Here is a 26,338-nt window from a genome sequence, read left to right as displayed (position 1 = left end):
GGGTCCTTGTGGTCGGGTGAGGGTCTAAGAGGGCCCTAAATCAGGACAATGAGGGAGCTTTGTGCTCAAGTGGGGATTTGAACCCAGGTCTGAGGTCTCTAACTACTACACTGCCATACCCTGTAGGACAAGGCACACTAGACTGGATGGGCCTGCATTGGTCTAATCCAGAAGAGCCTTCCTTAGGTTCTTCTGCCACTATTGCTTAGGGGGCATGGGGTGGGGTCTGGAAGGACCCCGGAATGGCTTTTGAAGGCACAAGGGGACAGCCATTGAATAAATCAGGCCACCTCTGGGCATGTGTGCCGGGGAAACAAAAGGCATCCTTTCCATTGCTCTCTGCATATTTCAGCTGGATGGAGGGCTGCTTGAAGGAGGATCTGGCCTCACCAACTGAACTGGAGGAGAGTTTGCGGAATGGGGTCACTCTGGCCAAGCTGGGTCATTTCTTTGCGCCTGACGTGTGTCCCTTGAGGAAGATTTATGACCTTGACCAGGCCCGTTTCAAGGTGAGTGTCTTCCCCTTGCTGATGCTCAGCTCACAACCATTTTGCCTCACTGGGGCTGGTGGGAACTGTAGTCCAAAACATCTGCAGGGCACCAAATTGGTGAAGACTGGGCTAGATTGAGTAATGGTGGGACTCTGCAGCAGGCAGCTTTAGCTTTGATTTTGATCAGGAGTCTGCAGTTTTTTCACTGGCTCTGTTGGGTCATGTAGTTGCCAGTATCTTCAGTTCCTCCTGCTGCACACCAGTCTCTTGCTTTCTCCTCTCTATCCTCCACCACTCAGCTCTGAGGTTGGAGATGGAAAGGGTAGGGGGCTTGTTGGGTTATTGTTGCCCACCCCCCCAGTCCAAGGCTCTCCAGCTGCCTTGGTTATGCAACACTGCACACGCCCCCCACCCAAAAGAAGGTAATGATCCGTGTGCAACGGTGGGGTTGTGACTTCCACTCCCATCTGCAGCTCCAAGACTGAGACCAAAGCTGGGCTCAGTCGTACTTACTGGAGGGCAGTGTGTCCCTTGTCCCAGAGAGCAAAAATATAGACCTTCTTTTTATTTATTTCTGTTTTATAAGCTTTTTGTTTTTGTCCAACCCTTTATAAACTCCCAGGGCAGGCTACAGCAATAGAAAATTATTTTAAAAGTTACAGCTACAAAAGACACAAAATCATTATTAATGGAACAGAATAAAAATTCAGCATACAAGGTGGGTGCGCAAACATACAAATCTGATCTATTTCAGAGGCATAAAATCTGAAATACTTTCAAAGGAGAGGTATCAAAATCGAACATTGAAAAGCTGCCGTAATCAAAATAATAAGGGAAGAAGTAGCTATTTACCTCTCATTCTGTGTAAAATACATTAATAGAGATTGGTGGTTCTGCTGCAGTTCACTTTTCCTTATAGCGGGCAGAATTTCAGGAGGCAAAGCAACGCACAGCAAGTAATAGCAAACTCACAGTAAATATCCTGTCTTCAGTCCTATCAGATACCACAGAGTCAGCAATCAAAATTAGCCAGGTGCCAGGCATGTTTTGTGACTTGCACAGGTCCAATTGCAGCCATGTGGAGATCCCAGGCTGGCAACTGGGGAAAGCAAAATGCCACTTACAGAAAGATCTGGAACATTTTCCTTGAAGCTTGAATTAGTTTTATTCTGGATTGTTTTATTTGATGCTTTAATGTGTTGTAAACAGCTTTGAGATTTGTTTTTTAAAATATAAAGCGGTATATTGAAATTGAAATAATAAATACTATTAATAATAACAAGTCGGGGAGAGGGGAATGGTCCTTAGGTATTCCATTGTGGTGACCACAGCCTAGGTTTAAGGTGCCATTTGGCAATTAGATTATATATCTGAGTTTCTAACACTGCACACAGTAAAGTGCAGAGAGATGGCCCTGGGTTTTGGTTCTCAGGCTGCCCCAAATGAAGTGCTTCTTCTTTCCCTCATTCTAGGCCTGTGGGCTGCACTTTCGACACACGGACAACATCAACTGCTGGCGGGATGCCATGAGCCACATAGGATTGCCCACGGTAATGGATTCACCTTCTAGTCTCTTGGTACCTAAAAAGGTTGCGTTAATCCAGCAGCAGGGAAGCTCCAGCCTGCAAGCCCAACATGACAGAAGTTTATAAAATTACGCATGCCATGGATAGAAATAAGTTTTGTCCCTCTGTTGTGTAACACTAGGACTCATGGGCATCCAATGACTCTGAATGTTGGAAGATTCAAGGTAGATAAAAGACAGTCCTCCTTCTATAAAACTCACTCCCACAGGAGGCAGGGATTGTCATGAGACAAAGGTTCTTGAGAGCAGAAGAAGCAGTAAGGCCTACTTCTTCTCAAGCCTAAGCCTGCTAATTGTTAACAGCAAACTGCCAAGTCACTGTGACTCGGGTTGTTATGTACTGAAGTTCTCACCCTGGGCCAGATACTGTAGATAGTTATGCAAATGAAGGATCGAAAGTGACGTTCAGTGATTGGATAGTTTTAGAAAGCTGTTACAGTAACATGGTACTGGAGCTCTATATAAGCAGGCTGACTGAGCCCTTCAGTTCAGTTCAGTTCTAGCCTCTGAATAAAGAAGAGCTGTTTGAAGAATCGCTGTGTCGTCTGATATGTTCACCCACAACTTAACACGGGTGATAACTCATTCTCCATATAAAAGTAGCCAGTCTCTCTATGGGCCTCAGTCAGAGAGCTGTATAGATTGTGTATAGAGTTGTCTGTGGAATAGTGCTGTTGTTGCTATGAAAAGCTAAGGCAGACACAGTTGCTCCAGGACTCTAGTAAATCACTAAGACTGTGCCTCTGTGTATGCTCTTTAACTATGCTGTTTCTGAACAAGTTTATTTTCTTCAGTAAAGTTTCATTCTGTTTATAAAGAAGACTTTACTGTTGCGCGGCAGTGATGGCCATCAACCTAGATGGATTTAAAAGAGGATTAGACAAATACATGGAGGAAAAGCTACCAATGGCTACTAGCCAGGATGGCTATGCTCTGCCTCCACGATTTATTTTTGGTGTCAGCGTGGAATATTCTACTTTATGCATGTATGATGTTATGAAATCATACATCCACAGTCGGATGCTGTAAATGCTTCCAAATGGGTTTCCCATTGGGGCATCTGGTTGGCCACTGTAAGAATAGGATGCTGGACTAGATAGGCCATTGGCCCGATTCAGCCAGTTCTTATGTTCTGGTGAGTCTCTGCATTTGGCCCAAGAGGTGGGCAATTTTGGCCAAGTCACACCCACCTGCGCTACACCTGTTGTACATATATGACATCAGGTGTTGGGCAGGTCAAGATGCATCCAGCCCATCTGTCAAACTTGACTCATGGGAGGTTGGCAGAGATAAGGATTTGGTTTGCTGGCTGGAACCAGTTCCTCACCCCCATCTTACTCCTGTGAATAGTAAAGGTAGCTGGGTTGGGCCCTATGAAATAATTCCAAAATCTATACTAGTGCCGTGTTTTTTCAATTTACGCCAACCTAAATATTAGCAAAAATAAAGTGCAGCCTCTTGAGTCCTTCAGGGCTCTTCATCAAGCTTCTATGGTGTCCGAATTGGTTGCCCTAATAAAAAAGGCATTTCCTTGATGGGTGTTCTGAAGTAAATCTTTTGAAATTCCACTTCTGTTTTCCAACAGATCTTTCACCCTGAAACAACAGACATCTATGACAAAAAGAACATGCCTCGTGTGGTGTATTGTATTCATGCTTTGAGGTAAGGCGGGACAACCTTCGTACAGGGGCTGGAATTCTGACTGTTCTCCCTCCCACACCATGGATTGCAGTGCAGGGAGTATTAGAGTGCAATATAATATTGGGAAATGTGAGATGAGGATAAAAAAAATAAACGGAAAATTATCAGACAAGCTGAGGGAAGTTCTGGAAAAAAGGGTTTAAGTTAAAAATGGATGTATAATTTTGTAAAAATGTTTGGGTTTTTTTTGATGGAAAATCTAATAAAAAATATTTATATATATAAAAAAACATGCTCACAGCAAAAAAGGAAGGGGGAAAAAAGAACCAACTTCCACTACTCTTGAGGAGCCACAAAAGACTTGCACTGCAATCCATGGTGTGGGATTACCTTCTTACATTCCCACCACATATGGTAAAATGTTCCTTCTGTCTCCTTACACTTCCAACATTTATTACATACTTTATACATTTTACCCAGTTTTACTGGTGCTATATACCATCTATATAACATCTTCATAACATTTTCCTTAATCGTTGTACAAGCTGTAAACTTTAACCCATCCTTTCATAATTTAGTCCATTTCTCAAATTCAATATTATATCCGAAATCTCTAGCCCAACTAATCATTACAGATTTAACCTCTTCGTCCACAGTATTCCATTCCAACAATATTTTATACATTTTAGATAAAATTTTCACTTCATTGTTTAAGATTTCTTGTTGAAATCTAGATTCTTTTTCAGAATATCCCCTCTCTAAAACCTCTTTTTTAAACATTTCATTTAACTGAAAATAATGCAGCCAATCCTTAACATATTCTTTTACTTCTTCATATGGTTTCAATTTCCACTTATTTCCTTCCTTTTTTAATAATTTCTCATATGTTATCCATCTCCCGCTCATATTTATCTTTTTAATACTCATAACCTCTAATGGTGATAACCAATGTGGAATCTTTGGTTCTAATACATTTTTATACCTATTCCAAACTCCAATCAAAGATCCTCTAAAGATGTGGTTTTCAAACCCTTTATGTATTCTTTTTTTATCATACCATGAATACGCATGCCAACCAAATCCATTATCATAACCTTCTAAATCCAATAATTCATTATTTTCTAACTTCATCCATTCTTTCAACCAACAAAGACATGATGCTTCATAATATAACCTCATGTCTGGCAGGGCGAAGCCTCTTATTTCTCTTGCATCAGTTAATACCTTAAATTTAATTCTTGGTTTCTTGCCCTGCCAAATATATCTTGATAATATTCTTTGCCATTCTTTAAATATTGTCACTCCTTTTATTATTGGTATTGTTTGAAATAAAAATAACATTTTTGGTAGCACATTCATCTTTATTGTTGCAATCCTTCCCCAAAATGAGAATTTCATTCTACCCCACACCTCCAGGTCCTTTTTTATCTTATTCCATACTGGTACATAATTATCATGAAATAAATCAATACCTCTGTGAGCATGTTTTGGAGTCTCTTGGATCCTTTGTGTGTGCACAAGCAAATCCAGATTTTTTTGTGTGTCTTCCCTCCTAGTTTATACCTCTTTAAACTTGGGCTGGCTCCCCAGATCCAGGATTTGTATGGGAAAGTCAAATTCACAGGTAAGGAGGAGAGTTGGGTGTTTCCCTTGTTGACACTTAGTTTGTGTGTTATGGAGCAGATGGAAGGCAGCCACTGACCCTGTGTTTGTTTTCTGTTCACCTGGAAATCCCAGCCGAAGCATTGTGCTCTTGGTGGCTGCCGCTAATTGAGTGCAACGTAATGAACCTTTTCTCTTTCCCTGTCCTAGAGGAGGAAATAAACCACATGAAACGTGAGCTAGAGAAATATGGTCTGCAACTTCCATCCTTCAGCAAGATTGGTGGGATCCTAGCTAACGAGCTCTCAGTGGACGAGGCTGCAGGTAGATAACATTTGTGGAGGAGGAGAGGCCATTTGTGAGAACCCAATGGAATCGCCATGTTCAGGGGCAGTATATCTCTCTGTACCAAGTGCCAGGGAGAGCCCCTGCCTTCATGCCCTGCTTGCAGGCCTCTCAGTGGCAAGCAGCCAAGCGCTGTTGGAAACAGGATACTGGGCAAGGTGAACCTTTGGTCTGACCCAGCTGAGTTCCCGTTGCCCTGCGCCAGAAAATGCAAGGAACAAATTGTTCCTCTGAACCAGCAGGGGAGAAATCAAGAAAAGAACAGGTGGCCCAGAGGGATAGCCAGATACAATGGACTGGTTGGATGCAGAGGAATAGTGGGAGGAACCAGCTGGGGAACTCCAAAAGAAGAAGGCTCAGAGCTCAGGGATTGATGATGGGATGGCGATAAGTGATCAGAGGGAGAAGACTGGAAGGAGGTGTTGTAAGCTGAAGAGGTGACAGGGTTTAGTGAGCAGGAAGAGGCTGTGGCAGAGAGGAGTCCAGAATTGGAGGCAGAAGTGGAGACTGGAAAGGAGAGAGACCAAGATGCAGAGGTGCTGGTGAAGAGGCATGGGTGTCTCCCCCTCCTGCTGCAACAACCTCCCCTCCCTGTGATCTCCCAGAACCAGGAGAGGCATGAGGTGGGAGGAGCAAAGGCAAGAATGCAGACAAAGTCTCCTGATTGCTTGGGAAACACCCTGGAGAGGAGGAAAATTAGCCAGCTGTGGGGAGATGGGGAGCTTTAGCCTTGGCAACTGCTTCATGGGAGCAAGACCTGAGTTGCTGTGCTCATTAGGCCTGACACCCGTGTGTAAATCCTGTTTTGCCAATAAAGAGTTAACCCCAGCTTGCTCAGTGTGATTTACTGCTGGCTCCCTCATGTGGCCACCATATTAGGTCACATCTACATCACACATTTAAGGTACATAGCTTCCCCCATCCTGTGGGGGTGTCTGCAAAAGTGCACTGAACCTCCTGATTATTCTATTCCAACTGCAATAATGAGCTCCACACAGCAGCTGTTCTTTGTTTCTTTATTGTTTGTCTTGTTTTCGTGTTGCATAAACACTTTTTTTAAAAAGCAGGTTCCAAGATGGAAACTGTGCTGTGTCATTGTGGGGCAGAGGGCGTTTGGCGTTTGTGTCTTTGCTGCCTAACACTGGACTTTGCCTTTCTTATTCCCACCCCCTAGTCCACGCCGCAGTCCTGGCCATCAACAAAGCAGTGGAAAAGGGGGTTGTGGAGGAGACCGTCCTGGCCTTGCACAACCCCAATGCCATGCTCTCCAGCCTTCGGGAGGGCTTCGGGGCCATCTACCAGGAAGTACTCTACCTGGCCAAGGCAGAGAAAGCCAAGAATGGGAAGAACCAGGTAAGCAAAGGTTATCTGAGGTGGAAGTGGTCACACTGATGCATTTTGGATAAATGTAGTGGTGAAAGTGGTGGTGGTGGTTTTATTTAGGTCATTTGTATACCGCTCCATATTTCGAAGAAATTCTGAGCTGTTTAGAATATCATAAAAATATCACTATATACAATACACACACACACACACACACACACACACACACACACACAAAATCAACGTCCACAATTTAGAGCCCCACAGAATGATTGGCTAGAAGAGATGCTCTTAAAACAGACTTTGCCAACCTAGGGCTCTCCAGATGTTTGGGACTACAACTCCCATCAGCCCCAGCCAGCACAGTCTGGAGGGCAACAGATTGAAACCAAAAGTGTCGCCTTTTTCTTCTGCACACTCAGCCTCTACAAGAAATCCCTGACGGCGAAGATATTTATGATCGGTGCCTGACCCAGGCTGAGATACAAAGCAGCATCAACAACGCAAATGGTAAGCAGAACGGCAGCCTCTCTGCCCTACTCAGGGTGACCTCTTTGGAGTTCAGCAGTTCAGTCTAGATATGGCGCTTAAGAATGATTTGCCCTAAAGCAGCATTGGCTCACCTGTGGCCTTTGGGGTGTTTTTGGACCACAATTCCCCGCCAGCATTGACCTTGGGACGGTCGCAGGTTCCCCATCCTCCCCCAACTATTCTTGAGAGCCCAAATAGTGGAGGCCGAGCCATTGTGGCTAGTCGCCATTGATACCCTTCTTCTCCGTGAATCTGACTAATCCACTTTTAAAGCCACCCAAGCTGGTGACCATTGCCTCCTGCAGGAGCGAGTTCCATAGATTAACTGCACCCTGGGAAGAAAAGAAAAACTTTCTTTGTCTGTCCTGAATCTTCCAACATTCAGCTTTGTTGGATGTGCATGAGTCCTGGTGTTATGACCGAGGGAGAAAACCATTTTCTCTATCTACTTTCTCAGTGCCAGCTTCTGCCATGTCCCAAATTGGGACCCATATCTCTGTAATGACAGGTGAAGCTTTATTGTACTCAAAGGCCTGTACAGGCAGCCTTCAATTTGCATGCGGTTGATGCCCGCATGACCGCACACATGAGCTGGAAGAGGGGGAAATTGCTTTCTGTGCGCGATGACCTGGAACGTAACCCACTGCCTGTATTTTGAGATGCAGCTACTTGTAGGGGTCTTTTTTTTTTTAGCACCGCAAAGACCCTATAAAGAGGAGGTCCCTGGTCCCCCCCCCCCGGATTAAGCATCGGTGCAGGGTAGGTGCTGTACCACTGCGCTATGGCCCTGAGAAGAGGGAGAAGCGATTTGCTTTTCGATACATAAGCACTCTTCACGATTACTTTTTATTTTCTGAAAACATATAGTGAAAGGTGCTCTGGAGCTGGTGGACGATGCCCTTGAGGAACAGGATCCCCAGGGGTTGTACTGCGCTTTGCAGGATCCTGCCCTTGCTTTGAGGAACCTGCGGCGAGAGAATGTGGACTGGTACTTGGATCAGCTGAGCACTGACCGGGAGCAGAAGGCTCTGGTAAGGCTCATTTGGCTTGGTGCGAAGGAGGGGGAGAAGAAGGGCACTTGTGAATCAGAACTATTTCCCCCCCCCCCCAGCTGATTGGCCACAATTCCCAAGGCAGGATTTATAAAGTATTATTGATTCTAATTCAGTGTTTTGTTATCCCTGGTATACGTGATTATTAACAGTGGTCCTGTGACCTTCCATAACAAGTTTCTCCTTTAATTCATGTAACGCTTTGGAAATTCTGTATCTGATATTTTGTAAAGGCCTCTGGCTATGTACAAAGAAGTTGACTGACAGTTCCCAAGGACAGAAGCAATCTTGTTCTGGACACATCTCTAAATATGCTTGCAGGCTCCTTCTCCACATTGAAGCAAAAAACCCTTTCTGGAGACTTTAGCTCAAATTTTGTGCTAAGGTAGCCTTTGCCAACCTGGTGGCCTCCAGAGGTTTTGGGCTACCTGGGGCTGATGGGAGTTGTAGTGTGAAACCTCTGGAGGGCACCAGGTTGGCAAAGGCTGTTGGAAGAGCCTTTTCTCATTACAATTCTGGCTCCGCTGCAGAGGCCAGGCTACCGTTGGGCTTCCGTGCAATGCCTTAAACTGCCGAGTTGCAGTGAGATTCCCCAGCCAACCTTGTTCTTTCCAGCCAATCACGCTCCCTATTAGCTTGCATTTAAGCCATCCTTTTGCCCTTTTTCTCAGGAGCTGGGCTACGCGGACTTGCTTGAGCAAGAGGAAATCCAAGCTGGGCTTTACGTGGCCAACGAAAGAGGAGATCAAGAACGTGCTGGTGAGTGAAGATCTGCCCTTAGGACTGAGGGCTAGTGAGTGGGCCCTGGGGGTTTAGGCATATTCAGAATTCTTCTGTGTGTTGTGCCTCAAATGATTGATTTGGGAAATTGCCAGAAACCATTCATTCCTGGGGGAACTTGCTGTCTGGCCATTACTTTATTTGTAACATGCAGAATAATTATTAGTGTATTCATTTGTTTAGGGATGGGGTGGTGATGAACCTTAGGCCTGTGGGGTTGTTATGCATGGAAGGGGGATACTCTGTCGCTGAGCTGTGGTTGGTGGATGGCTCAAGAACCCAATATACCCTGTGTATACCATGTGTGGCAGCCTAGCTGTGGGATGCTGTGCGCTCATCAGCCCCCCTGGTTTTGCTACCCACTTAGGAGCAGATTTTGTCGTCAAGCACCAGGTTGAGATGCATTACCAGAGATCTGAACTCACCTTTGTGAGTCACATACTGAGCAGGATGGGCCCTTGGCCTGATTGAGTAGGTTCTCCTGGTGGTCTTTTTTTAAAAAATTACTTAAAAGTTTATTGGGTACTGCAGAGATTTGCCAGAATACAAGTAACCATGAACGCGTGCTAGAGAGTTGCAACATACCCCCAGGAGCTGACCAGTACTGTACTCATTATGGCAGCAAGTGGACAGAATTATTGGCTGTGCAGCTTGAATAATCTCTCTGCTATCATTGCAATTCTTGGTTATCCATACCATCTGTTTGGCCCCTTTGACAACTGCTTGAAACTGTCTCTTCACAAAGCACTTTTGATCACAAGGGGTGCATTAACAGAGGACCCGCAAAGGCGTTACTTTACCTGGGCGAGGTTAGTGGCAGAAAAATATGTTAGAAATTGCAGTTAGAGAAGATGCAAAGTTCCACTGGAAGAATATGAAGAGCGGGGAGAAATTTGCTCCATATATTTTCAATGTTTAGATTTCAGTGAGGATCATTTCAAGACTCATACAGTTGTACCCAATTTAAGTTGTGTTTTAAAAGTTTTTTTAATTATGACAAAGTAATAATCATAAAAAGGGACGCGGGTGGTGCTGTGGGTTAAACCACAGAGCCTAGGACTTGCTGATCAGAAGGTTGCCGGTTCAAATCCCCGTGATGGGGTGAGTTCCCGTTGCTTGGTTCCTACTCCTGCCAACCTAGCAGTTCGAAAGCACATCAAAGTGCAAGTAGATATATAGGTACCGCTCCGGTAGGAAGGTAAACAGCGCTTGCGTGCGCTGCTCTGGTTCGCCAGAAGCGGCTTGGTCATGCTGGCCACATGACCCGGAAGCTATACGCCGGCTCCCTCAGCCAATAAAGTGAGATGAGCGTCGCAACCCCAGAATCGGCCAGGACTGGACCTAATGGTTGGGGGTCCCTTTACCTTTAAATAAGAATAAAAATGTGCATCCCATACCCAAGACCATTCCATTGCAACCATCCAACCTCCCAAAATTTCAACACCGCTTGCAATGGTTTGACCCCTTTCCGTTTTAACAGTCCTGGCATTCCTATGTTCTTATCTTACCCTACTAACACACAGTGACACAGGCCGTGAGCCGTATCAACGCCTCCATTCGGAAAGGGGTAGCGGAGGAGACGGTGCGCTCCCTGGCAGACCCCGAAGCTCAGCTGCCGGATGTCTTCCTCTTTGCTGCGGGGCTCTATCAGCGAGAGCTGTCTGCCCTTCAGCGGCAGCACCCGCAGGTGAGTGCAATGCCAGGGGCCTTTCCTTGCACAACAGCCCTGCAGTGCTGCTAGTCTACAATAGAAAGTGTCCTTTCATATTGTATCACAGCGTGGTATGCTGGCCTGACAGCCACTGACAGAAAGTCTCTCCTGAGGGTGGTGAATACAGCACATGACATCATGGGCTGTCCCTTGATGACATTGCAAGGGATTGTTGCCTTAGGAGAGCGAGAAAATTTCTCAGGGATGACTCACACCCCGGCCATCACCTCTTTAATCTTCTACCCTTGGGCAGGAGATATAGAAGTATAATCAGCTGTACCAACAGGTTAAAAAATAGCTTCTGTCCGTGGGCTGTTAGGCTGTTGAACGGAAAATTACATAGCAAAATTGATTTGCGAGGTGGTGTGTTGTTCGATAAGAGATTGAGTGTTTGCGGGGGAGGCTTGTTTAATTTCATTGTACACAGGTTGTACAATGACAATAAAGGTATTATTATTATCATTGTTATTATTATTGCTGCTATTGTTGCTGTTGAGTTTTGCTGTCCAGTAATGGCTGCTACCACCCTCCCACTCATGCTTGCAGCCCAAATGGGAAAGAGCCCTGGCATGTGCCAAAGTGATTACTGTACTTTTCCGTCTATAAGACACCCCCTTGTATAAGACACGCACCCCATATTCGGGGACTACATTTAAAGAAAAGGAGGGGAGATGGCCCAAAGTTGTTGAGCCTCTCACCCAATGCAGCTGCAAGCAGGAAACATTCCCTAGATCATTTCCCGCACGCAGTGACATCGGGTGAATTTGTGCTCCCACCAAAGAGCTGGCTGGCGGTGCGCAGCTTCCCCACCCCACCCATGCAGCTGCGGGCAGGAAACACCCCCCAGATCGCTCGCTGCGGCATCTGGAGAAGCCACACTCCCACCAACTGAATGACTGGTTCGGTGCTTCTCTCCCCCCCCCCCATGCTACTATCCGTGTATTGGATGACCCCAGTTTTTTGACTTGATTTTTGAGTATGGAAAAATATGGTACTTTTTTTAAAAGGCTGAGCCAGTGCACTGTGCAGTCCAGCCTGCTCACAAATTGCTGGGAAAAGCAGGGCTAGCTTCCATTAGCCTTCTGCCACCCAAGATCAAAGCAGCTTGCTCATTTCCCTGGTGGACCCCTCTTAACTTCCTAAAGCCCAGGAGCCCTGAGACCATCACACCCTGAGTTTCCCAGGCAGCTCCCTTTTCTGAAGAATCCCCCCGCCAAACAATTTCAGGAAACACACAGCATTAAAAAAAACACCCACAAAAAGCTATTGCATTTAATTCTTTGTGAATCTCCTTTTTTCTGCAGGGGGAGTTGGTTCAAGAGGAGCTGTTTGTCGCTGTGGAGATGCTTTCGGCAGTGGCACTGGTCAACCAGGCCCTCAAGGACGGAGACGCCTCCAGCTTCTGGAGGAGCTTGGTCAGCCCTGCTTTGGGTCTGTCAGAGATAGAAGAGAGCAATGCGCAGCGGTAAACCCACTTCCCCCCAAATCTCTTCTCTGTCGTGCCTAGTACTCTGGTACCACTATAAACAGCCTTGGCTTCCCCCAAAGAATTCTGGGAGCTTTAGTCTATTAAGGGTGCTGAGAGTTCCCCTCACAGAGCTTCAATTCCCATAATTCCCTGGGAAGAGGGATTGACTGTTAAACCACTCTGGAAATTGTAGCTCTGGAGATCTTGAGGCACAGGCTGGTCTGAAGTTCTGCAGGCTTTTAAATATCTTAGCCAGCACAATCTGTCACTAAGACCCTGGTACTCAAAAGTATTTTGAGCATAGAGGCTTTATTCTTAGCTGCCTTGGTTAATAAAGCATAGATCTATCAACCACTATCCAATTCAGAACACATCTTTACTGAGCTCATGGTTTGATTGGAGTGAAACAAACCACGAGCCCCAGTTCAGACAACACACTGAGCCAAACCGTGGCTTAGCCCCAGGTAGCACAGCAGGAAGGAAATGGAGTAAAACGGCTTCAGTCTCCTCTCTGGAAACTTGTGTGTTCATGCTAAACCATGGTGTGGCTTAGTACTGCATATGAAACGGGTCAGTAAGAGGCAACAGAAGGCATATGGGTTTGCATTCAGTTTCTACCTTTTGTCTATAAACATTCTGTTTGGCTGCCCGCTGCTGCATCTTGTTGCTACTTTGTCTAGTTGCTATATTAGTCTGAATGCTTGTGTCATATGTTTTCTGAATTTCAGAATGTGGAAATTCTTATTTAAGTCACTGATTTCAATTGGCCTTTTCATCTTGGTGATTTTAAATCAGTGACTCATCTAAATTGATTCATCTGCTTTCAAGCACTATCAACTGGGGCCTTTCTCCATGTGCCCTCTCCATGGGAGGTCAGGAGAGTGGAAAAACAAGAGCAGATCTTTTCAGTGGTGGCTCCCCTTTTATGGAATGTTCTCCCCAGGGAGGCTTACCTGGTGCCATCATTACTTACTTACCTTTATGCACCAGGCAGAAACATTTACTTTCCCTCAGGTCTTTGGCTTGTAATTATCTGTGGTCTCCTTGAGCGGGTGGGATGTTTTAATCCTGCCTTTTGAAAAATATGAATATGTTATAGATTTTTCTCTGTTTTGTTTTATGCTGGCTTTAATGTACATGTTGTTTAGCTGTTATTTTATCTGTAAGTAACCATGAGACTTAGGGTATTAATAAATATCATCATTATAATTATGTACGGTAAGTTGTAATTTTACAACCAGAAACTTGTCCTTAAAAACTGCCCAATATTCCTTTCAGCACCTCCAAAGAATCACTTCCTATAAACTACCTGCCATGTGCACAAACCTGGGGAATAGCTGCTTTTTTTTCTAAAAGGGGTGAGGCAAAGACGACGTCTTGCTTTTTTGTTTTTAATTTCTCAGTTATTTTGACGACTTGTCACAATGGAAGCAACGATCTCGGGACACAAAGTTTGACTTCCTGAGCTGGAACGACATCCAGGCTTCAGTGAATAGTGTGAATGCCTCAGCCCAAGAAGAAAATAATAGTAAGTCACCTTTCACTTTTCAAAACATTTTCAGTTCTGATTTTAGTGATGTGAATGTGAAACAGGCACTGGAGGCCCTTTAGGGAAGGTCTGCAGCTCAGTGGTAGAGCATCTGCTTTGTGTACAGATGGTCCCAGGTTCAATCCCCAGTATCTTCAGGTTTAGCTGGGAAAAGACTCCTGCCTGAATCCATGGAAAGCCATTGACAGTCAGTGGCCAGGTTTGCATGACACTCTAAACCATAGTTAGACTAAAATGTAGCCAAGCTAACCTATGGTTTAAATGAGAATGCACAGCAAAGTAGTACACGCTGCTGAAACCCCGGCCACTCTGCTGCTAGCGAAAGCGAAGCCATGGTCTGACTTAGCACAGCATCTGAACCTGGCCCCATGGTTTCTCTCTGAATCACAAGCCCTCTTTCGGATGTAATGCGAAGCCAAATCATGGCTTGTTTCTCAGCAGGAGCAGGCTTAGAGCACAGCACTCATGATTTCAGCAGTGTACACCAGCATGTTGTGTGTTCACATTCAAACCATAGTTCCAGTGGTTTAGAGTGGCATGCAGGTGAGTCCAGTATGGACAACTGATGGTCTGCCTCAGCATTAGGCAGCTTCCTGTGTTCCTAAACCCGACCCTCAGAGGCTTTCCATACAGCACCCAGCTTAACCCCAGTTTCCCCACTGCCACCACCTCCAAATTATGTACACTGGCTGCTTTCTCTCAACTCAGACACAGCCAAAGGATTGCAATCTAGCAACATCTGGAGAGCCAGAGATTTCATAGGTGGTGCTGGTGGAAGTCCTCTGGGACAAGTTTAAAGGGCTTGGAAAAGCACATTGAAAGCCCAAAGATCAGAGCTTAATACGTCAAATGTAGGCCTATAGACTACTCCATCTTCGAACTGAGCTTGGTCAAGACGTTTTCCCAGTTCTCCTGAAATCTCCTTTTTGTCCCCAGAAATCCTTGCTGTTCGACTGATCAACGAGGCTCTGGAGCAGAGCAGCCCAGAGAAAACCCTCAGAGCCCTGCTGCTTCCTTCTTCCGGCCTCTGCAATGTGACGCTCCCCATTGCTAAGCGTTACCATGATGTTTTGACCCGCATGCGGAAGCAGAAGGCCCAGGTAGGAGAGGAAGGAAGAGGAGAATGAAGTTCAGGTTCCAGGGTGGTGGGGTAGGCAACCACACTAACTTCTTACAGAATTCTCTGGCTCTCCAGAACTGTGAGACTTCATTGCAGAAGTTGATTTCCGGAAGCCTGTTGGAGACTATTACGGCTTCAGAATGTGTGTTTATGAATTCACATAAACTAGACTGAATAAACTGGCATGAGGTGGGGATTAGGAAGTTTTTTGTTCTATTCCAGTATGTTTTGACTGGTGCTGTGCATGTTTGCAATTCCATCTTTAAGTCTTGCCTTGCTACTTGCATCTCTGAATTATTATTTATTTAGAGCGGCTGTAACCCTTCTCTTCAACCAAGAAGGCTTCCAGAATGGCTGACTTAACAATCAATTGAAAGTAGACAGTCCCTGCCCCTGCAGGCTTACAATCTAAAAAAAAGCAACACACAATGGAAAATGACAGAGAGGGAAGGGGGGTGGAATCAAACTCAGGCACCAGTTCTTAAAGAGTTGATCTTATAATGACCAGCTGGCATAGTTCAGGGGCAGGAGGTGTTTGATGCAGGTGGGCTGGGCTTTCAGTAAAGGTGATGGAATGAGCTCTGTTTTCTATCTCTGCCACTGATGGAATGACTGCTCCCAGGTAACAGTCAAGGGAGAGGAGGCCTGATGGGGTTGGCCTGTCAGAGCAGTCATGGTGATGTGAGCTTGGCTTCCTGAAGTGTGTGTGTGTGCTTGTGTTCTTCCCTCTCCTATTTTATTCTTGCAACAGTCCTGTGAGGTACACTCGGTTGAGCGAGAGTAGTGGGTGACTCAAAGACACCCAGTGAACATCAGAGTCAAGTGCATATTTGACCCGTGTTTCCCCCGAGAAACAATTCTGTGATCATTTTTATCTTTCCTATCTTAGATGGCAGGGGACACCGGAGCTATGCTGTGGTGGGAAGAAATCCAGGAGGGCGTCTCCAAAGCTAACCATGACACTGAAGCTGCAAAGAGAAGTATGTGCGCCGTCTGGGTCTTCCTGGCTCAATTGGATCTGCAGGACCTAAAGGGTGGTCCTGTCTGCTACCATTTAGGGTGCCATGAGGAGGCCTGAGCAAAGGGGGTGGGAGAAGGCTCAGGAACAAGAAAGCCTGGGCAAACTCACATTTTGCTCCTACAAGGTGTTACAGCAACCACCAAGTTGGATGGCCTTGAAAGAAGATTAGACACATTCAAGCGGCCACTAGCCATGATGGCGAGGCTCAGCCTCCTTTGTCAGAGACCATATGCCCAGGGGTGAGGAACCTTCAGTCTGCAAGCTAATCTTGGCCTGCCAGTGGGTTAAATCTGTCTGCCACAAGTTTTTCCCCATACCACATCCACTTGATCAAGTGTGAAGGGGAAGAGAGAAAAAGAGGTGTGTTTTGCAAGCAAAGGCAGCTTAAAGGATTTTGCAAAAGCACCCTTTGAAGGAGGTGGTGGAGGCTGCTTCAATGGGCGCTTTTGCAAGTCTCCCCAGGCTCCTCTTTTAAACACTGGGTTAAACGGGAAGCCTCGCAAAGCCGTGGGTATGATTTTGACAGGTGGGCAACCTTGCTTACCTGTCAGTTGTGCGATTTCATGATGATAACATGTGATTGGCAAGTTAGCACTTCCCACCCATCTTTCATATACCAATCCTGAAAAGGATCTGGCGCTCGGAGCAAAAAATGTTCCCTACCCCTGCTGTACGCCTCAGAATACCAGTTTCTTGCAATCACCGGTGGGGAGAGTTGGGTCCTGCTTGTACATTACCCTGGATCTTTTTATGAAGGGTGATTTTTGAGAAATGTTTTAAATAAGTACATTGAAGTAGTCAGGTTTCTAGTCCCTGTGGGGTGAATCTGGACCAATGCTTTAAAATCTTTTGCCTTTGCCATCTGTCCCACAGTGGCTCTTGGCACCGCTGCCATCAATCAAGCCATCAAGGAAGGGAACGCGGCACAGACAGTCAGGGTCCTGCGCAATCCGGACGTCTCTATCTGTGGTGTGGCGATGGAGTGTGCTGCCTCCTACCAGGCCCAGCTGAGTGCTCTCATGGCTTCCAAAAAAGCCACAGGTAAAGTGGGATATGTGTGTCACTCCCCACCCACATTTTTTTGTCATTAACCCTCAAATTCAAGGATTTGAAAACTTGCACTTTCTTACAACAGTGTCTCTGGGGGGGTCTTTAATTCTAACTTTTTTTTCGTTTTTTAAAAACGTAAGCTGCAGGGAACTCCAAACTACCTTGGGTCCGGCACAAGCTGAAGGATGGGGCAGAGTATTACTTCAGCCTGCAGACCTTTGAAGGCTCCTGGGACCAGCCTCGCCCCTGTGCCCTCAATGCGGAGCATCTCAGCCGGGAGGAAATCCAGGTCTCTCTCTTTGTACCTGTGAGCTAGGAAGCAGAACGGAGGAGTGAGAGGCTCTGTATTGGCCACTCGGGTGGGGCAGCTTTTCCCACCTGCCGTACCCCACCCTCGAACTCAAAAGGGAGCTGCTGCCAGAAGGACAACTGTGAGGGATGAGAGCTGTTTTGGGGGTGTCTGGGTTTGCCATCAGGAGGTGCTGGTTCCAGCTGCCTTGCCCCACCCTCCATCCCCATAGCAACCTTCTGAAGGGAGTCGCTTAATGACTATTCTGATTTTACCTACTAGCAAGCTGTATGTTTGGTTAAGTGTGTGAGTGTGTGTGTGTGTGTGTGTGTGTGTGTGTGTGTAATGCTAAATAAACTGCAGGAGCCTTTGGTCCAATCCAGTTGGCCTCTACAGGGATAGCAGAACCTCCATGTCCAGGGGCAGTCTAGCTCTGAATACCAAGTGCTGGGAGAGCAGGCTTCTCATTGGGGCGCATCTGATTCAGAGCAGAGGGCTCAACCAGATGGGGCCCCTTTCGCCTGATCCAGCAACTAAGCTCATATGATGATCTTCTGACCCCATGCATCTCTCTGTGCCTACAGTCCACTGTTGCCCGGGTCACAGCTGCCCACGATAGGGAGCGTCTGTGGGAATCGAGCACTTCGCTGGTTGTGAAGCTGCAGGCCCAGATGAGGGGCTTCCTGGCCCGGCAGGAGTTTGCAACCCGGCGGAGCTTGTGGTGCAAGCAGGTGCCAGCCGCTCTCAAGATCCAGGTAGGAGAACACAGCTGCCCTGAACCTAGACTTTTAAGAATTGTCCTTTTCGTTGTGTCCTCCCCCCCCCCCCAAAAAAAAAAATTAAATCTGTAATTTTGATGGCTTTATGTTGCATATTTTTCAGATAACAATAGTAAAGGTTTTAATTCATATAAAATCAAAAGTACAATCGATTAATCAAAGCTACGCACAAGGCATAGGAGCAGTACAGAAGTTTGCATTTTCCCAAAAAACCAGAGAGCAAATAATGCAGAAAAATAAAAGAAGCAAAATACAACAAAAGCCAAATTTCACAATTTGGTGGGAGAAAAGATGTTTTGTACTGAATTTGACACAGAAGAAATGAAATCCCACCAAATGGCATAGAAATGTTCCAGGTTTTCCCTGCCCATAGAAAGGCATGATTTGTAAATTATTTTCTCTGCAGTAGCCAGAGCCCACATATTCTTGCACCCCAACGGGAGTGTCAGGGAACTGCCATCGGAGCCAAGGGTGGCGCTGAGGCTCCCTAATGATGATGCTGGAGAGGGAACCAGCAGAGGGAGAGAGGACGCTTCCGCTGGGGAAGGAGATAGAGGTGACACCAGGGAGAAAGGGGAGTCCGAGGGAGCTGCGGAGAGAAGGCTCCAGGACTCTTCCAGTGAAACCAGAGGGGAGAGCACAGGACCTCCTCTGGGGACGCCCACTCTGCGCAGACAGCTTTCGCGCAGAGAAGGGAGACGACGATTGGGTGTGAAAGAACTCTTATGTTGGAAGAAATTCAGGAAACGCCCACTGACGGATTCTTCCAGTGATTGAGACAGTCATGGTGTACTGACTGTCAAGCCTGGGGGGAAAGTTTTGTCCAAACTACTCAGCTCGGAGCAGTTTGCGCTTTACGCACAAGCAACCCCATACCCCATTACAGGGAGGTTGAAGCCCCATCATGTCTTCCATTCCCTGACCAAAGAAATTCTTGCTGCAGGCATACATCATACTTTAAAGTTGTTCTTCCCCTGTTATGAGGCAGCTGATGTGGGTGTAGCAAATAATTAGAAACCCCACCTTTGAATCTCATCTCTGCCTTGAGTTCACACCTGTGCTGTGGGGGCAATGATAAGGCTCAGGAGCAGAGCACCTGCTTGGCATGCAGAATGCCCTGGGATCAATTTCTAGTGCTTATCAATATTGTTATTATTTAAAGGTTCAGGTTGGAGGGGTTGTGAAGGCCCTCCTCTGCACTGGAGAGTCTTTGTCAGTCAGCACAGCCAATTACTGGGCTCTATGGGCAAGAAGTCTGACTCAGGAACATGGGAATTAACTGACAGGCACAAGGGTGGCTGACCTTCAGTCTGGGGGCCTTCTCTGGATCTCTGAGCAAAATTTGCTTCCTCAATACCCCCACTAGTTTGGGTGGGCCAAAAGGAAAATTAGACGAGGGCAAAGTGATGCAAGATTGGTCTGACGACCGGGGAAGTGGGCATTCATCTGTTGCTTGGGGAGGGGGGCAATTAGGTCCTCTCCTCAGTTTGTTCAATTTAAGAGTTTCTCTGTGTGGTGACTGCCAGGAATTCCAGGAGCAAAGTATAAAAGGGAGCTGGCGGTTAATAGCTAGCGGCTGGCGGCCTGCCCAGGATATTTCGCAGAACTTGCCCAAGGTGTTTCTCATAGCATAGATAAGAAGGTGCTGATAGACTCTCAGTAGGTTGGTAAGTTTAAAAGTAGAAAAGTGGAAAAAAAGGGAAATTTACTTCCCTGGGTAGCAATTGACGCTAATTACAGTCCTGCAATCTGCGGTGCTCCGAAGCCTCCTTACTAAGCCGTTGCCATCTTGGAACCGCCGCCCCCCTCCTCAGTGGATCTGCACAGATCAACGGGGGGGGGGGGGAGACTGTCCTATGGGTATGAGGAGAGTGTGGAGTGGCCACACTTGCTGTTGGCCACACCTGCAGATGACCTGCAGCCACCAGGTTGCAGGTGGCATTCAGACCAGAAAAAGTTTGCCCCTGTACAGTGTCTTGTTGTGACATTTACGTGAAGCACCTTTGAGCATTCTTAACAGGTGCATAAATCCTGGGTATTATGGGGGATGCTGCCAGCCCAGAGGTGGAGGAATCTGCTCTTTGTGGAGTGGGTCCTTAGGTTAGATGCTCCAAAATCATAGAATCATAGAGTTGGAAGAGACCACAAGAGCCATCGAGTCCAACCCCCTGCCAAGCAGGAAACACCATCAGAGCACTCCTGACATATGGTTGTCAAGCCTCTGCTTAAAGACCTCCAAAGAAGGAGACTCCACCACACTCCTTGGCAATATCACAGCTGGGAAGAGCTGCAGCTCAGGGGTGGGGCACTTTGGATCCTGGGTTTGGGTTCCTGGGCTGGGGGAAGCCCCCAGAGCCTGCTGCCCCTTAAAGGAGGTAGCATTGGGCTAGAGCAGCAAATTTGACTTAAGGCCATCATGCAGTGGCTGGGACCAGATTTGTATCCCGGGCCTTTTTCAGCCACAAACCAGTTCCCATGCTGTCTCCTCACAGGCTTACTGGCGTGGGTACCAGCAACGGAGGCGTTACCTGGAAAGGCTGCGGCATTTCCAGAAGAACACAGGTGCTGTCATCAAGGTATTTATTTTATTCCTATCTTTAAAGCCCACCTTTCGCTGTCACCAGCACCAGTATTTTATGGGCCATGAAACAAACGATAAACCACCAGATCAGTTGCATGCCTGTCCATGTTTATTTGTTAACAAAATAAATCAGGTTAAGGGGAGAGATACTTTGGGGAGGGAGGGTGTTGCCTTTCTTTTTCTTTGACTCGTCATCCAGAAATGGTCTTCTCACACCTGTGCTGTTCCTGCTGCTGTGTTCAGATTCAAGCCTGGGTACGGATGTGGCGAATACGCAGACGATATCGACAGAGGTTGGCCTACTTCAGGAAGAATGTGAGTAGGTTGTGTTCCCCCCACACACACCTGTGCACAACAGCACTGTAAAATTGCCTTGCTGGGTCACACCAAACCCATTTTTAGCCATAGTCAGCCAGGTGCTCCAAGATAGTCAGTGGTGGTATAGTGGTTATTATAGTTGTTGTTGTTGTTGTTGTTGTTGTTGTTGTTGTTGTTGTTGTTGTTGTTGTTGTTTTATTATTATTAAAATTTTGTATACTGCCCTTCATCCAAAGATCTCAGGGCGGTTCACAGCATAAAAATACAGAATAAAGCCACAAAATACATCATTAAAAACAAGAACGAAACCAATAATCCCTCCTCCCACAAACACATTTAAAAGGCCTTGGAATATTCATCAGCCCAAGGCCTGGTTGAAGAAGAATGTTTTCACCCGGCACCACAAGTGCATAACAAAGATGCTAGATGAGTATTTTATAATAATGTTTTTAAATGCTGAAAGCTGCCTTGAATCCCCACTTGAGAAAAAGTTGGGACCTAAATGCATTAAATAAATAATAAATATACCCACTGTGATTTTGCAACTGCTGTTTGCCACCAGGATGTTTTCGTACCCCTTCCCTGCTCCCGCATTCCAACCACTTTCCCTCTTTTGACATCCCTCGACAGGTCAAGGCCGTAATCAAAATCCAGGCATTTGTACGAGCTAACAAGGCACGAGAAGATTACAGGATGTTGGGTAAGTACCTGGGTTTCATGCAACCTGAGTTTGCAGACTGGCTTGATTGGCATGTAACACTAAGCCGAGGTTTGTTTAACAAACCATGAGTTAGCCACAAGTTGTCAAACAGACCATTGAACGTACCATGGCTTGGTTTTCCCCCTTCCCCAAGGTTTGGCTTATTCAGCAGCTACTCTTGCCTTGCCTTGTGCCTTTGTAGCTTGGTGAACATCTGAGGTGGGGCAGCCAAACAAAACCATAGCTGTACTGAGTACACATGTAATACCAAGCCATAGTTAAAGCAAACCAAGGTGTGTAAGAGAACAAGAAACTATGGCTTCAGGTAATGGTTTATTGGCAGCAAACAAACCATAGCAAAACTGCTGAGCAGGGTTTGGACCGGGAGTGGGGTGAACTTTGGACTCAAAGCCCTAGTTAGCTCCATCAAGCTGTTTGGGGCCAATTGTGCCCACCTGTCCCATACCGGATGGTACATTTCAGGCATGGGAAAGCGGAAGAAGTTTGCTCCTAATTCCTCTTTTGAATTAAAAAAGCATCAACCTTTTGATGCAAATGAATTCCTCCTTTGAACCTTCAGCTTGAATTTAAGAAATGCAAAGGAAAAATGCTCCTTTGCTATTCAAAAGATTCTGCAGGGGCTTCCTGTCAGCACCAGTCAGCTTACAGCAAGCTCCGTTGAGACTGGTTTAACTACAGAGTTAACCCACTGGGAACTACGTAGTACAGCTGACCCCAGCACAAAGCAGGGCTTGTTGGGTCCCCTGACTTCATGGTGACACCAGGCCTTTGGCAGATGGGTGGACTTAGCACAGGCTTGGCCAGTGTGTCTGCATTTAGGTAATAACTATAAAATTCGAAATTGGCAGGATTCTGCTCCAAAGGTTGGAGTCTTTATCTATGGCTTCAAAACTCTCTACTTACCCAGACGTGTTATATTATTCTTGGCATTTGTTTTTAAAATCTATTGATACTTTTAAATATTTACCTTCATAACTTACTATTTATATAACTATTTTTCAATGACTATTTCATACAGCTTCGTGTAAACTGCTTGAGATTTCTTATAAATAGTATATCAATCTTGTTATTTATTACTGTTATTATTCTTATTATTTTCAAGCAAACCTCTCCCTGGCTCCTAAACAACCTTGGAAGTCCATACTGAGCCTTGACTAAGATCAAATAAATATTATTCAATTGGCCAGGATTTGGTGTGTGTTGATGTTGGTTTGGCTCAGCAGATTAACAGTGTGTGTAGTTCAGCGGCTTCAGTATTGGATCTAAGGAAGCTTCACATTTCAGTATTTTTGTTGTTATTCTAACCCATCTTCCAGGCTTTTTGTACATAGCTAAGTGTCTTACCAAGGATGTGGGGAACCTGCTTTCATGTGATGTACTTGGACAAGAAGTCTTACTCTGAAACCGACCAGCCTCTTTCTCTCTCTCTCCTGCTAGTACACAGTGGGAAGCCACCTCTCAGCATCGTCCGGCGTTTTGCCCACCTGCTAGAACGCAGCCAGCGGGACTACTGGGAGGAACTGGAGCTGCTGGATCTCCAGGAGACTGTGGTGAGGGGAATCCGCTTCAACCAGCAGCTGGAGAGCGACCTCAACCTCATGGATATCAAGATTGGATTGCTGGTCAAGAACAGGATCACCCTCCAGGTCAGAAGGGAGCAGCAGATCCAGGGCTGGTGCCAATTGTCAGGGGCCCTTGGCACGGTGCCTCCAGTGGGCCCCACCCCAATGTGGCTGCCCCTTCCTTTATTCATGCAGCCACCACTGCCAGAGCAGTGGCAGCCACACCATTTATCCCCCACCTCACTGGGGCTCCAGGTGGCATTTTAGATCTTTGGGGTGTGACATTTTATTTAGGGTGAACTAAAATGGCAAGTGGCCACCAAGGGTGGGAACCAAGCTAGGCACCCATCCAGAAGCAGCATCACTACCCACCCACCTCTTAAAGGGCCATCTGGGCTCCTCCAATGCCAGGCTTCCTCCTTTGCTCAGTCCTTCTGCCCCTTGCTTTTCTGTTGGGGGGTGGCTTTTGTGACCTCCAAGGGCATGCTCTAGAGTAGCCTTTGCCAGTCTGGTGCCCTCCAGGTGTTTTGGAGGGCACCAGGTTGGCAAAGTCCATGTTAGAGAAACCACATATCACTTCTGCTGTGGCCAGTTTAGTTTCCAGGCAGACAATTTGTGCTGTGGACCAGTTAAGGTCCTGCTAATAGTACAGCCTCTTCTGATTCTTTTTCTCTCTCAAAGAAGCTGTTGCCATTTAATCCATGATCTTGCTGACCAACCTGTTTGCAGCCTGATTTCTCTGCCATCCAGGGGGATGTAGCTTTGAGCTCAGTAAGAGGCGAGTTCGTTTGTTGTCGGTGCTCTGCAAACAAGGGGGGAATGCTTTTTGTGTGTGTCTATCAGTCGTCAACTCTTCCCCTTGGCAGGAGGTGGTCTCTCACTGCAAGAAGCTGACGAAGAAGAACAAGGAGCAACTCTCTGATCTGATGGGCCGGAGCAAAGAGCAAGGGCTGAAGACCCTCAGCAGGGAGAAGCGGAAGATCCTGGAGGCATATCAGCACCTCTTCTACCAACTGCAGGTCAGCTGGTGACTTCCTATGCAATACCCAAGGCAAAAAATAGTATTGTCCGTTCTTTTTATTTCATAAAATTTATGTACCAGGTGATAATAAAAAAACCAGCAACCTCAAAAGCAATTGGGGTCTGTGTGGCAAGCTAGTTTAGGTCTGCAAAGGGCGATCGCATCATATGCCCATTTAACTTGTGGAAGTTCAACCAGGGGCAAAGAGAGCTTTTACACTCTCTGCCTTGCTTGCACACCAGCTCCAGAAGCCCCGGGATGCTCACATGGGGGTGGTGTTTTTGCGCATATACACAGAACCCTTGGAACTGAAACCCCGCATAAGATGCGATCGTACTGTACTCAAATTCCCAAAGCTGTCTTTACACTGTTAGCCTTTCTTCACTGTCTTTTTTGTGATAAAAAGGTTCTTGTTTTTGTTTTTCAGCCTCCTTAATAAAATATTTGCATTTATTTCCTTGTGCAGCATGTTAAAAGGGAGCTTTGGCCCTGAATCAGGTACCTCGTTGCTTGGTTATCTGCTGCTGAGCCATTTGTGGGCTTGGGGCTCCAACAACAAGGAGTGAACTGTTAGGCTTGTTTCTGGGCATCCTTGGGATTCACAAGCACCAGAGCCATCGTGTCCTTGACTCAGGATTTGAATGACTGCAGGGGGTAGCGGCAGCACTACCCAGCAGGGTTGGTTTTCCTTGGACATCGTTTCGAGCTTTAAAGTCTCACCCTCACTTATTCTGTACGTGTTTGCCCTGCATGGGACAACATTTTGATCCCTACTGCCAAACTGAGGGGTAGAGAAAAGCCCTTCTCCATTACATGACACCAAACATTTCTTCATAGTTAAACTATGGAACTCCCTTCTGCAGGAGGCACCAATGGCTCATCAGCCTACAAGTCTTTCAAAAAGGACTGAGCAAATTTATGCAGGGGAAGGCTCTCTATGGCTACTAGCCACAATCAGCTTCCACAGTCAGAGGCAATAAGGCTGAAAGATTTTTGCCTATGAAAATCTCTCTCCTCCCAGACCCACCCAGTTTATTTGGCTCGGCTGATCATGCAGATGCCGCAGAACAAGTCCACAAAGTTCATGGAGTCTGTGGTCTTCACCCTGTACAATTACGCCTCCAACGCCAGAGAGGCCTACCTCCTGCTCCAGCTCTTCAGGAGCGCCTTGCAAGAGGAGATTGAGTGAGTATCCTGTTTCTTGATCCTACGTTTTCTCCCTTCTCCCCTTAAGGCTTCTGCCTTCCTTGTCCTGGTTGCTGACAGCATTCTCGCCTTAGTAAAGATGTCAGCCTCCCTTTCCTAGGAACTGAGTCAGACCACAGATCCATCTAGTCCCAGTATTCCCTTCCCTCACTGGCAGTGGCTCTCTGGCATCCCAAGCAGAGAAGGGTCTTATCCTATCACCTCATCCCTTTTTAACTAGCGATGATGAAGAGGACTCTGTATGAGGTGCTGGTTTTGTCTTCTAACTGGTTATTTCCGAGTGGCTTGTCACTCTGCCACATCATTTGCAGTGGCCTGATTTGGTTTATTCTTGCTCTAAATAAATATGCAGTAGAATGACCTGTCCTTTGTGGAGGCTCCCTGGTGTGTCTCCGAGTGAGTCACTGCTCTGGTGGAACCTGAGAACCCACCCAGATCACTGGTATGCAGAAATATAGAGAGGGGGACTAATTTGTTTCTCTTACTAGCTCCAAAAGTAGACCTTTTTTCCAGGTGTAAAAAGGGCATCGGACGTCAATCGGCCAAAGAGGAACGTTTTCTCCTGGTGCTTAAAGGTGTATAATGAAGGACC

The 26,338-nt window shown here is 46.4% G+C and overlaps 1 protein-coding gene across 5 annotated transcripts in view; it reads left to right on the top strand.

Moving 5' to 3' along the window:
* The window catches only part of IQGAP3 (IQ motif containing GTPase activating protein 3), a 42,189-nt gene that overhangs the window by 3,802 nt on the left and 12,049 nt on the right, over positions 1-26,338 (top strand). For 3 of the 5 annotated variants that reach the window (XM_079956344.1, XM_079956341.1, XM_079956340.1), the window contains exons 3-25: positions 353-509; positions 1,964-2,041; positions 3,662-3,738; positions 5,274-5,341; positions 5,530-5,643; positions 6,839-7,017; positions 7,410-7,497; positions 8,386-8,549; positions 9,242-9,329; positions 10,874-11,037; positions 12,366-12,526; positions 13,933-14,057; positions 15,015-15,178; positions 16,088-16,178; positions 17,093-17,260; positions 17,416-17,558; positions 18,143-18,313; positions 20,830-20,913; positions 21,162-21,233; positions 21,867-21,936; positions 23,395-23,603; positions 24,386-24,538; positions 25,562-25,725. In XM_079956344.1, coding sequence (XP_079812470.1) covers positions 353-509; positions 1,964-2,041; positions 3,662-3,738; positions 5,274-5,341; positions 5,530-5,643; positions 6,839-7,017; positions 7,410-7,497; positions 8,386-8,549; positions 9,242-9,329; positions 10,874-11,037; positions 12,366-12,526; positions 13,933-14,057; positions 15,015-15,178; positions 16,088-16,178; positions 17,093-17,260; positions 17,416-17,558; positions 18,143-18,313; positions 20,830-20,913; positions 21,162-21,233; positions 21,867-21,936; positions 23,395-23,603; positions 24,386-24,538; positions 25,562-25,725 — 2,952 coding nt within the window. Of the gene's footprint in view, positions 1-352; positions 510-1,963; positions 2,042-2,732; positions 2,824-3,661; positions 3,739-5,273; positions 5,342-5,529; positions 5,644-6,838; positions 7,018-7,409; positions 7,498-8,385; positions 8,550-9,241; positions 9,330-10,873; positions 11,038-12,365; positions 12,527-13,932; positions 14,058-15,014; positions 15,179-16,087; positions 16,179-17,092; positions 17,261-17,415; positions 17,559-18,142; positions 18,314-20,829; positions 20,914-21,161; positions 21,234-21,866; positions 21,937-23,394; positions 23,604-24,385; positions 24,539-25,561; positions 25,726-26,338 lie in introns of those variants that run through there. The other 2 variants (XM_079956342.1, XM_079956343.1) reach the window with 2 other exon arrangements.

This window comes from Podarcis cretensis, assembly GCF_951804945.1.
Source record: "Podarcis cretensis genome assembly, chromosome: 16".
In the NCBI taxonomy this organism is placed as follows: domain Eukaryota; kingdom Metazoa; phylum Chordata; class Lepidosauria; order Squamata; family Lacertidae; genus Podarcis; species Podarcis cretensis.
This window is presented reverse-complemented; position numbering and strand designations above follow the sequence as displayed.